Source organism: Nuphar pumila, chromosome 9, assembly GCF_984573655.1.
Source record: "Nuphar pumila chromosome 9, dmNupPumi1.hap1.1, whole genome shotgun sequence".
NCBI lineage: Eukaryota > Viridiplantae > Streptophyta > Magnoliopsida > Nymphaeales > Nymphaeaceae > Nuphar > Nuphar pumila.
The window spans coordinates 8539490-8551931 of NC_143257.1; the positions used below are offsets into that span (position 1 = coordinate 8539490).

The following is a 12442-nucleotide window of genomic DNA, read 5'->3' on the forward strand; positions in this document are numbered from 1 at the left end:
GTGATAATTTTTTTTAAATTGTAATTGAACAAACCGCAATAATAGGCAATTTTACAGTAATGAAAAAGAAATTGATTGAAGTGCTCAACGTATCAGTTAGACACAGTTAACTACATCAAACTAACTGTATCTAACTAATGTGGTTAAGCACATTCATACAGTTAAGTGTATCAAACTACTAATTCCATACTTGAACTTAAGGAGGAATCAACTGTAAAAATCATATAAATGTGCCTACATTGTAAAAAAAACATAAGGTTCTTCCCACCTTAACCTCACTTATAACAGCCTGTTTGTCTCTATCAGCAAGCCTTGATGGTTCTTCCCACTTATTTTCTCCCAGAAGAAAGACTTGCTCTGAAATCTCAGCTTTCATGACATCATTATCCTTTATAAGCATTTGCTTAATCTCTGCAACTTCAGTGACAGAAGTGATAGATGCTTGGGCAGATCCATTAATTCCATCCTACCAACACAGATAAATCAAGAATTGGAGACACCATTCAATGTATCTCAATTGTCAAGCACCAAAAAAAGAAAAAAAAAACACCACGCAGCAGCTTCGAATAGGAGAATTTGCAATTCAGACACAACAATTAATTTAGTGCTTCTTTCTCAGCAATTAAATATGTTATAATCATTTTGAGGTGCCTTAAGACCATAGCAAGTGTACCAAAACAGTAACTTTTAGGATTTTCAACATAAGCATTTGTAGTTCAGCATCTATGAAAGTGAAATACAGTACAATCACAAAAACACATGCTGCATATGTAATTAGGTAATTGACTTCAAATTTTAAGCATATCAACTCAGATAAGCATATCAAAACAAACTTGATATTATATAGCTTTATTAAAAACATCATCTCGCTCCACTAACTAAGGAATTGAATTTAAAAAGTTTTAGTTCTGCAATATTGTAAAAGAAATTGATTTTCTCAACATAACAGTTGGATGTAGTTAAGTCTATCAAAGCAACTATTTGCGAGGAAAGCAAAGGCAAACATAAGCCCATCAGCCACCAAACAACACTCTTTACAGCCAACTTAACATCCACAAACTCAAAATGTAAAAGCTGCACCTGTCATGTTGGCAAACAACATAACATGAACTTGGTCTAGAAGACAATTTTACAGACTAAGTGCTCGATACCAAGATGGTAGCACACCAACGGAGGATCAAGTCATGTTTGTCTGAGCAAGTTGAATTTCAAACACAAGTTAACTCTAGAATACTGCTCAAAACCAACACAAAACATTACAAACCCACCAAGGAGTTTTCTCATTGCCAGAAACGGTCAGAACATAATCCTTAACCTTAATTCTTCCCAAAAAATGTTGTGTATCTTCTCTATCTTAGTCAAAACTACAACCATCGATTGTCTCTCCATCTTCAATTTTGTTTTGTATATATGATTCATGGACCTCCTTGTCCTCAACCCTGCCAAGCAAACACCGAAACAAGTTCGAACTAAACCAGAACTTGTTATTGTGATAAAAACATTTGACTGGTCAATAATATTCGAAAAGGAAAACTAAACCACTAACTTTTGGACCAAATCAATAAGTCATGCATATAGAGAAGCACAAAATTATGCACATGCAAAGGTTTGGAACCAAACAAAAACCTAAACTACACATGCACACATACATACGCAACCACAACCAACCGGCTTTCAACTGGACTTTCCTCTTCCAATCTGTGCGCCCACACACACACACCAGCAGATTATTATCCCGTCACAAATATAGCAGATACAAAAATCAGATAACAAAAGTACCCAAGAGTGCTTCTCACATCAGATAACTGCAGCAAAAGAAAACCATAAACTTGAGTCCATATTTAGGCACCTAAAGAATCTTATATAAAAAAACATGAACCTAAAGACACTAACACAAGCCTTAGGGAGGGAGGATCTAACCCATGGAGATATCTGATGCTCTCATAAACCACAATTTCCTACATTTATTTACTACTACCAAACCTACTCATCATCTTCCACGTCAAGCAAAACTACAAGATTTTATTGCAAAAGGAAAGTATCAAATTATATGCTATCATCGAAAACTTATAAACTGTAAGGTGAGAATAAAAAAATGAGATTAGTAATAGAGAGACAAAAGGAATATTTCAATAAAGAAAAGAACAATAATTGATGCCTAGCAATTAACTACGATTTAAGAAACATTCAATTTTAATATTTTAGATTAAGAAGATAATACATTTCAACAGAAAGATGGAAATAAAATCACTAAACAGAACACACTGTAAACTACATTAGAGATTACATTAACAAATCATGGTTCCACACTCATAGCTGAACGGTCACCCAGCCAACAACATCTAGAAAATTTAACTAATACAGTTTGAAGATTGATGATTGAAGTGGATAACAGTACAGTTATCATCTGGAAAATGCAATTTCTCCTTGAAAAGAGACAGTTCAGATCCTCAAAGAAGGTGAACATATATTTGTAACCATTGACAGATGGTGGATTGATTGGACCAAGACATCCAAGTGAACAAGTTTCAAAGGCCTTCTTGCTAACTCGTTGGCTTTCATATAGAGAAGCCAATAAGCCTTTTGTGCCAAAGCTCATCAAACCTCTTTTGCTATCATCTCATATGGGTATTATTTCAAAGAAAGAGAAAAAAGTTGAAATCAAGATCGAAACTGGCTACTGAGTTCAGCAATCGATTCATAAGGTGCAAAATAATTACCAAATTGATTCATAAGGTGCAATCGAAAGCAGCTCTGTAGTTTCTGCAATTCTGATAATTACCAAATCCTCATGCATTTTCAAAAGATTGATCAAAGATGAAAATCTACTTCACATCAGTGTGCTGAACTATAATAGAATTTTCTCAAATGCACACCAACATACAGTTCTCACAAACAGAGTATCACTGAAGATTCATTACAATTTACAAATAAGAATTTAATCAGCAATAAGCCCAATGATGAACTCCTTATTGTCGAACACCTTCACCACAGTCAAGCTCTTCTCAACGACGGCGATAAACTCCTTGTGAACGATGTACCGTAGGAGGTCACGCCCCGCCCTCACATTCACCCTCAGGGAGTCGCCCTCGGCCTCCATGGCAACGATCTTGCCGATGCCATCGATGTGGCCCTGGACGAAATGGCCTCCCATCCTACAGGAAGGGAGGAGGGTACGCTCGAGGTTGACGGGCTAGCCGGGGGAGAGATCGACGAGGGAGGTCCTACGCAGCGTCTCCGGTGAGAGGCCGACGGTAAAGCTGATGGGGGAGAAGGTCGTGCGGCGAGGCAGGCGCCGTTGATCGCGATGCTGTCATCGAGCTTGGCATCCTTCACCAACACCTCCGTCGCGATCCCCAAGTTGAATCCCCCCGACTGCAAGGGCCCGAGCGCCTCGATGTGCCCCATCTCCTCCACTATGCCCGTGAACAGGCACCTCACCGCCATCATCCCGTGGCCTCATCTTCCTCTTCTGTTGTTGCTGCTGATTTTTGAAGTTGGGAGAAGGCGGATTGATGGATGGGCGATGAGCTTTGGCACAAATGGGGCAACTATGGTGAGAAAGGCCCTTTAGTGGCGCAGTTTGGGACTGCACCATACATGCTCGGAATTTACTGACACTAAGAAAGTAGAGTTTTCTCTGGCGCGTATGCGGATTACAAATAGCGCCAGTCAATCATAAAACTGCTCCCGCCACCTGCGTCAGTAAAATCTCACTATTTCTAGCGGTACCTCTTGGGTGCGCCAGTAAACCTATTTTTACACTGGTGCTACTTTCCAAATGCGCCAGTAAAACACTTACATTACTCTCTGTAGTCTAAGCACATGCATAAGGCTCTTCACATACCCTTAACTTCCACATGAACAGATTGCATAACCTAAATAAGCTATTATGCAACTACCAAGCTTGACCGGAAGCAGGTCCAGCTGAACATGAGCTTTTTAGATCATGCCAACATCGTGGCCGTCCGTTTTGTATTTTGAAAGTTAAAAAGTCAACCGCGCAGTTATACGCTACGTGGCATGAGCAAAAAGCTCATGTTCAGCATGACCTGATCTGCTTCAGGCGTCCCGTTCCATCTTTTCTTTAGGTTTTTTCCCCGCGTGATTTTGGTGCTGAAAAATCTTACCACCCACGTGATTTTGGTGCAGGACATCCGTACCACCCACGTGATCGGATAGGAAATGATAGGGCGAGGTTACAAAGCCAGCAACAACGAACACGACCCGGCCTCACCTAAGAGATCCAATATCCGAATATAATGACAAGGGAAAACCAACAAGCAGTAGAGTGAGAGAGAGAGAGAGAGCAGCAAAGAGATGAAGTCGTCTTCTTCGCTTTCACCGTTGCAGGTCCATTGTCCTCAGCAGCCACTGCTGTCCTCTTACTCGTTCCAGGACCGGCTGCAGATCCTGGTCCAGATCCGGCCCGAGTGGTGGGCTTACGCCCTCTTCTGGCAGGCCTCCCACGACCCGAGCGGCCGGCTCGTGCTGGCCTGGGGCGACGGCTACTACAGGGGGGGCCGCGAGGAGGACGCGGCCTCCGCCGCCGGCCTCCTCCGGCAGAGGCCGCCGACTTCCCTCCACGACGATAGGCGCCGGGTCCTGCAGGACATCCAGGAGCTCATCATGGCCAACCCGGAGATGGACAGCGAGGTCACAGACGCCGAGTGGTTCTACGTGGTGTCGCTGGCCCGATCCTTCTTGCCCGCAGACGGCGTCGTCTTCGACGCCTTCGCGTCGGGGGCTTGCGTTTGGCTCGCTGGCCAGCAGGGGCTGCACGGCTACGCGTGCGAGCGCACCCGCGACGCGCTGCTCCACGGCATACAGACCCTCGTCTTCGTGCCTCTTGGCGGTGGGGTGCTCGAGCTGGGCTCTGCGGACGTAGTGCCGGAGAACCAGGCCCTCCTCCAGACCGTGACCTCGCTGTTTCAGCCGGAGATCGGGCTGAACACCAGAGTTGGCGCTGCTGCTGGTGGTGGAACGGCTGACGTATCGGTTGTTGGGGGAAACGAAAGTGGGGTGGGGGACGCGAGCCGTATGATCGGGGAGAGCTCCTCCCATCCGACGGTGGTCTCCTCGTGCCTCGACTCGGAGCACTTGGACAAGGCGGAGGAGACGATGGTGGCGAAGCGCCACAAGAAGAGAGGGAGGAAGCTCGGGAACGGCCGGGAGGTGCCGCTCAACCACGTCGAGGCCGAGCGGCAGAGGAGGGACAAGCTCAACCACCGGTTCTACGAGCTCCGCTCCGTCGTTCCCAACGTGTCCGGGATGGACAAGGCCTCCCTCTTGGAGGACGCCGTCTGGTATATAAAGGGACTCAAGGAGAAGGTGGAGGCGTTGGAGATGGAGCTAGGAAGAGAGGAAAGAGGGCAAGAGTTGCAGAGGGAGATCCAGCTCGAACTTGGTCATAGCAATAACAATAGTCATGGCAATGATGGTGGTGGTGGTGGTGGTGGTAATAATGATAATAACAGTGACAAGGCTGATAGCGGAGATACTAATAAGGGGGTTTCTGAATGTGGGGTTTTGGAGATTGACGTGAAGATCCTGGGGTTTGATGCTATGATCAATGTGCAGAGTGAGAACAGGAACTATCCGGCGACCGCCTTGATGAAAGCTCTGGAGGAGCTGAAGCTGGTGGTTCACCACGCGAGCGTGACCACGGTGAGGGATACGATGCTTCAGAACGTGGTGGTGAGAGTCTCCAACGAGCTCATGACCAATCAGAGTCTGAGGTCGGCGCTATATAAGAGGATGCACAAGCACTATACCATCGAAAGGCGGTAAGTTATGCGCTTCATGACCAGTCATCTCTCTCTCTCTCTCTCTCTCTCTCTCTCTCTCTCTCTCTCTCTCTCTCTCTCTCTCTCTCTCTCTCGTGTGCCTATATGGTTCCCAGACATCAGATGAGTAGTCCTTTTTATCATATTTTCTTATACCATCGGTTTCCATAAGGAGACCTGCTAGCTATTAGTTTGGAGGAGACCTTAGAGGTTAATTTTGCTTTCTTATAAACCCTAAGAAAGTCTAAAAAATGTGTCTTGGATAACCAACTGCGATCTTTCCGCTAAATGGTCAAAGAAACACACTGGTTTAGGAAAAATTGATATTTTGTCTGCAATTGTATGGTTTAGTGAGTCTGCACAAACAAAGACATCATGATGTGCACTTGTATAAGTATAGTATAATTTTTTATAGTTTAATTGGCGTTTTATAACATACAAATACAACTGGGGATAAGAACAAGTGCTCAGCAAAATAAAACCCATGTAAGAACATTTGGAAGTTACCTAAAATAAGGAGGTGAAGGGTCATATTGAAAAAGATGGCATTCTCACGCCATCAATCTGTGAGATGATATAATCTAGTGGATGTTGAAAAAGATGCATGTTTCAAGTAAGATGAGGAAAGCAATATTCTTCTTCTTGTATTCTTTTGACTTTCCACTATAGAGTGTCCCTTGTCCGTCTCTCTTTTCAGAGCTGGTCAATTAGGGTTTGTTGGATTGCTTGTCCAAGATTGAAGGGCACGACAAAACATAACAAACAGAATACATGTTCTGTCTGTTTTTGTAACAAGTGTACCATGTTTAGTGTTTGGTTCGACTGGACAAGAAGTTGTGTTCTTTGTATCAAAGCATTCAATTTATAATTGTGTGGACAACTTGAAAACATATGGATAATGGGTGGGATAACTTTGTTTTGGATTATGCAACTAAATCTACCTCACCATATGAGTATTTTAACATGTTTATTATGGATTTTAACTTTGAATATGAATCTTGGATTGGATTTGAAAACTAAAAAAATATTTAAATTTTGGATAATTTAAAAAATAAAAAATAATATTTCAATATATAAATGCTTTAATCGGAGTCATATTGAATCTAATTATGAAAGTTTATTAAAAAAATATGGATTTTAGCCTTGAATATGGATCTCAAATTGGATCCAAGTATGAAAATTATTTAAATTTTGGATAATTTGACAAAAAATAAGAATTCATATTTTTATATACAAATGCAAAAACCATAAATAAACCATAAAATCCTAAAATCCTTGAAAATAAATCATAAATAAAACAAAAATAGCTAAACTACAAGAAAAATAAACCATAAAATCAAAAAACCATAAAATTAAATTTAAAAAGCCCTAAGTCAAACCCTAATCAAACAAAACCAAATAAAAACAACTTTAATCAAATACAGGAAAATCCCTAATCAAATTAAGTATAATAAGTCCTAATTAAAAAAATTTGATTCAAATCCCTAATCAAAGAAAAAGGTCTAATCAAATCAAAGAAAAATTCTAATTAAATTATCAATAGCACTAATTAATGATATCTTATTCAAAACCCTAATCAATGAAAAAAATAATCAAAGAAAAAAATCCCTAATCTAATCAATGAAAAACCCTAATAAAACTAAATATAAAAAACCTTAATTAGAGAAATTTGATTCAAGCCCTAATTAAAGAAAAAGAAGAACCAAGTACAAGTACAAGGAAGGGGAATAAAGAGAGAGAGAGAGAGGAACTAAGAAAGAAGCAATGGGAGAGAGAGAGAAGGCCTTTCGCCTCACTGCTCTTCTGCTGCACGGGAGAGAGAGGGGGTCGGGGTTAGTACACCCATTTTTTTTTTTTAAGTCGTGTTCTCCAGGACCTATTCCCAGTGTAACAGGGAGTGTCCTGCGGGATGCGCCATGAAACACCCCCTTAATTTATCCACTATGTATGCACAACCAATCACGTGGAAGCATTCAATGGCATGCGGGGCCCCTTAAAAATGCAAACATTAATTTGACTGGTTGTGAATAAACAGGGGATGAGTTAAGGGCGCAGTGGATCTCGATTGCTTTCTCCAAGTAAGAAGATGCCATTTTAGAAATGAACTCTTGCCAAAGACCCCCACAAACTTCAGCATGTTATTACCTTTTACCGGTGTATTTCAGAAAAAAACTCGATACTTATTCTTCAATGGATTGAACAATCTCTGGAACAAGGCTGTAAACCAAGTCAGGTTGATGGAGAAGATCCTAACTTGAAGTCCATGTTTGATCTTTTGCAGCAATATATGCGTCAGAACCAGAAATAAAGGTGCCAACTTGGGGGTGTGAAGGGGTCGGGTTTGGTTCCGACCAGGTGGAACCAGACCTGGTCCAGATTTTTGGGTATGGTATCAGGTCTGCACTCGAGTCTAATCGGACCCACTATAAGTGAAACCATTCCCGAACCCGGTAAGAACTACATGAGTCAGACCCCGGGCATACCCAATAAAACCATATTTTTTATCATTTTTACATTGAAAATTTGTGAGTCTTAATCAGAACTCAGGTCGGGTCGGGTCTGGGTCTAATATAAAATTTTATAAACTATACCCGGGTCCATGTATTAATTGGACCTTCGGGCCTGGACCTTGGTCTTAATCGACTCTTCTTATTTATCACCATAATCGGACCATATAGGGTCTGGTTCGGGTTGGGCCTGTGTAACCAGGCCCATTGACACCCATAGTGCCAACTATTTTACAAGGAGAATAGAGCTATTCTGAACCGCCATGTTTTTCATCTTTTTGCCCTGATGTATATACTTCTTTGGAACTCTCGAGTACCCCACAAGGCCTTACGGCTTTAGAACTCCGCGTATTTGGACCCTCTCTCTCCCTCTTGATGTATTTTGCTTTCAAGTATCTATAAAGAAGCTTTTTGCATCCTTGTCTCTTTGCTCTCTTTGTGATTGTGCATGCGCGTACTCTTGCTTTCGCTCATGCGTGTGTGCTGTGTGTTGCTTGTGTGCTTAAAAGGCCTACCTTCGGTGTTTGCGATTGTCGAAGCTACGTTGCGGGGGCCTTCACTTCTAAGCCTGTGACAGGTTGGTACCGGCAGTATGGTTCCTGCTGAAGAAGATTTCATGGTCGATGATCGGGTGTCAGTTATTTCGCATAACGTTGCCGAGCTGACTGGGACAGTGACCAACATGGAGAAGTTGGTTAACAGGACTTGTATTCCTTTTAAGGATCTCAATGCAGAGATCAAAACAACAGTAGAGGGGTGGAAGACTTAGTAGAAAGTTTTGCCACTAAGCTTAACTACTCGGTGGAGGACTTTTTCACCCAATTCGATGATTTGTTGGGTCGGTTTAACATCATGGCTATTGAATTAGATGTTATCCGACGGAAGAATGATCAGTTGGAGCGGCAGTTGAGGAGTGCCCCAGCTAGCAGTGTTGCGACATATGTGGAGAGACCACGTTACAGGCTACCTGAGCCCGCAAAGTATAAAGGCACGCGGGACTCAAAGGATCTCGAGAATTTTATCCACGAGATGTACCAGTTTTTGGAAGGTGCAAGAATAGATGAAGACACAGATAGGTTGTGGACCTCAACAATGTACTTTGCAGATAAAGCAACTCTTTGGTGGAGACGTTGCTTGGGTGATATTCGACGTAGGTTGGTTGAGATAGTCTCGTGGGAGGACCTCCAAAAAGAACTATGAGACTACTTTTTTGCCTAAAAATCAAGAAAAAATGGCCCGTAAGAAGTCGTTGGCACTGAAACAGATAGGATAAGTGCAAGACTATGTCAAGGCATTCTCTTCAATAATGCTGAAAGTTGAGAGAATGGATGATCAAGATCGATTGTTCTATTTCAGTAACGGTTTGCAACGGTGGGCAAACACAGAACTCATTCGGCACGACCCTGCAACGCTAGCTAAGGCACTTGTGGTTGCAGGAAAACTTGCGGAGCTTGACAGAAATGATGCGGTATTTCAAAGCAGACAACAGAGAAATGACTGCAATAATCGAAGGGACAATCGAAGGAATGACTATGGACAGAATGTTGGCCATGGGAACCAGCAGAATCAAGGCCGACAGGATATCCAAAATAATAATCAGAATTGGAATAACTTTCAGGGTGGCAACTATCATTGCCGTGACTGTCGTATCTGCCATGGTGATCATTGGCAGGATACCTGTCCCAACAAAAATCGCAGTCAAGGGAATAGAGATAATTGTTCATGCCGAGCTACGAACGTTGTTCAGGAGGATAAAGATTATCAACCTGATGAGGCGTCAACAGTTGGCGCAATGCAGATAATGAATGCAGTGAAGGTGACGGCTACTGCAGAACCAAACATTTATAAAGAACTGATGTATCTGGAGCTTTTGATCAACGGAAGACTCACCAAAGCATTGGTAGACATAGGGGCCATGCATAATTTTATTTTGCTTGAAGAAGCAGAACAGTTGGGATTACAGTGGGAACAGAAAGAGAGTCGCATGAAAGTGGTTAATTTGGAGGCCAAGGGCATCTACGGTGTTGTCCATGATGCACTGGTGCGGATCCACAACTGGTTGGGGAGGATCATGTTATTAGTCGCGCCTATGGATGATTTCAAAATCATCCTCGGGATAGAATTCTTGAGAAGCAACAAGGCAGTGTCGATGCCCCACCTCAACATTGTCAGCTTTGAGAGTGAGAATCAACCCTGCATGGTTACTGCGATATCAGGGAAGCCCTGCGTGCGCTTGGTGTCTGTGTTTCAGTTGAAGAGAGGCATGAAAAGCGATGATGAGACTTTTCTTGTCACAATCCACGCTACGAGTGAAGCAGACGAAGTCGCAGATGTCTCAGAGGCCTTAGTGTCAGTATTAAAGGAGTTTGACAACGTTATGCCCATTGAAATGCCGAAGAAGCTACCTCTGAGGTGTGAGGTAGACCACAAGATTGAACTAGTATCGGGTGCGTAGCCATCCGCAAGGGCTCCTTATCTCATAGCAATTTCTGAGCTGCAGGAATTATGCAAATAATTGGATGATATGCTTGAAGCAGGAATTATCCAACCATCCAAAGATCCCTTTGGAGCGCCCGTGTTGTTTCAGGTGAAGCACGATGGGTCGAAGCGGTTGTGCGTTGACTATCGAGCACTGAACAAAATGACTGTGAAGAACAAGTATCCGCTTTCTTTGATCGCGAACTTGTTTGATCAGCTTGAAAAGGCGAAGGTCTTCTCTAAGTTAGACTTGAGATCAGGCTACTGGCAGGTCAGAGTTGCAGAAGGGGATGAGCCAAAAACTACCTGCGTGATGCGATATGGGGTGTTCGAATTCTTTATCATGCCCTTCAGCTTGACAAACATGCCCACTACCTTTTTGATCTTAATGAATAAGATCTTCTACCCACACCTTGACAAGTTTATCGTCATGTACTTGGATAACGTAGTGGTGTACAACGATTCAATCGAGCAACATGTTCAGCACGTTCAGATTATGTTTCAGAGTTTGAAGGACCATTAGCTATATGTCAAGTAAGAAAAGTGCCTATTTGGCCAAAAGAAAGTCCACTTTCTTGGCCATATTGTGGGAGAAGGGACTTTAAAAATGGACCACAAGAAGATTGAGGCTATTTAAGCATGAGAGCCGTCTTTTAAGGTTTTTGAGTTATGCTCCTTCGTGGGAATATATTTTGAGCACGTAAGGTTGCTCCTCTCCAACCACGAAGATAGAAAAAACCTATGCAATAGATTGCAGCATAGAGGAAAGAAACTCATGAGTGAAAATCTGATGCATCGAGATGACGGTGTTGGGAGTGCTCTCTCGACACGCTCGTCCCTCACCCATAGGATTGGTGAAAGGTGCCCGGCCAGGCCAAAGCAACCTATGTTTTAAAACACTGCTTGCAACATGGCTTTGATCCAGGTATAAGCCTGTGTTAGTACCTAAAGGGCTAAGAAGTGAAACTTAAATGAATGTGCATTAGATAGGCATAACGTGCAGCATATAAGAAAGACAAGTTAATTAAATATATTAATTGACTCATGCATAAAATTGGCTTCTACAATGGTAAGTACTTGCATTTATTAACTGTTTATGCATATTTAATTATTTATGTATGAGTGGGTGATTGATTAAACTTAGTTTCGCAAATGTATGCTTGTATGGGATGTTAAAAATGCATGTTTAATTTCATTATAATTACCCTTGTGAAATGTATGAAAATTTAAATTAATTCATGCTTACTTGTTTCAATTTATTTATTCTGAATAGTTCTACCCTACTGAGACATGATTGTTTGACCCCATTGGTTTTAATGTTTTCAGGTAGTGAATAAACCCATATGTGATGGTGGGAGATTGCGACAGGTACCAAGCCAAGCCTTTTCCAACCTCCGAGTATTTTGGACTGAGAGCAATTTTAATTGCTCAAAATTCTGATATTTAATTTAATTTGTTAAATGGACTTTTATTACTAATTTGGACATGTATGGATGTCTATTCAATTTATAAAAGTTTAATTTTTGAATTAAATGCATGTATAGATATGAATGTAAATGAGAATGTAATGTGCCAAGTTTTTATCTTGACTATTTTTTTGCTGTAATTTTATAAAAGTATTTTAAAAGCATTTAAAAAAATCTACGATTTTTGGGATACAAACTGAGGCTA

At 41.9% G+C, this 12442-nt stretch overlaps 1 protein-coding gene and 1 pseudogene across 1 annotated transcript; one reads left to right on the forward strand and one right to left on the reverse strand.

The window, feature by feature from the left end:
* Positions 1–2938: 2938 nt before the first annotated feature.
* On the reverse strand, positions 2939–3447 carry LOC149828374 (riboflavin synthase pseudogene; annotated as a pseudogene).
* Positions 3448–4320: 873 nt separating this feature from the next.
* Positions 4321–12180, forward strand: LOC149828375 (transcription factor MYC2-like). The gene is made up of 2 exons (XM_090017037.1): positions 4321–5786; positions 12098–12180. The coding sequence occupies exons 1-2, from the start codon at positions 4321–4323 to the stop codon at positions 12099–12101; spliced, it is 1470 nt and encodes a 489-aa protein (XP_089873163.1). The 3' UTR covers positions 12102–12180.
* The last annotated feature ends 262 nt before the right edge of the window (positions 12181–12442 follow it).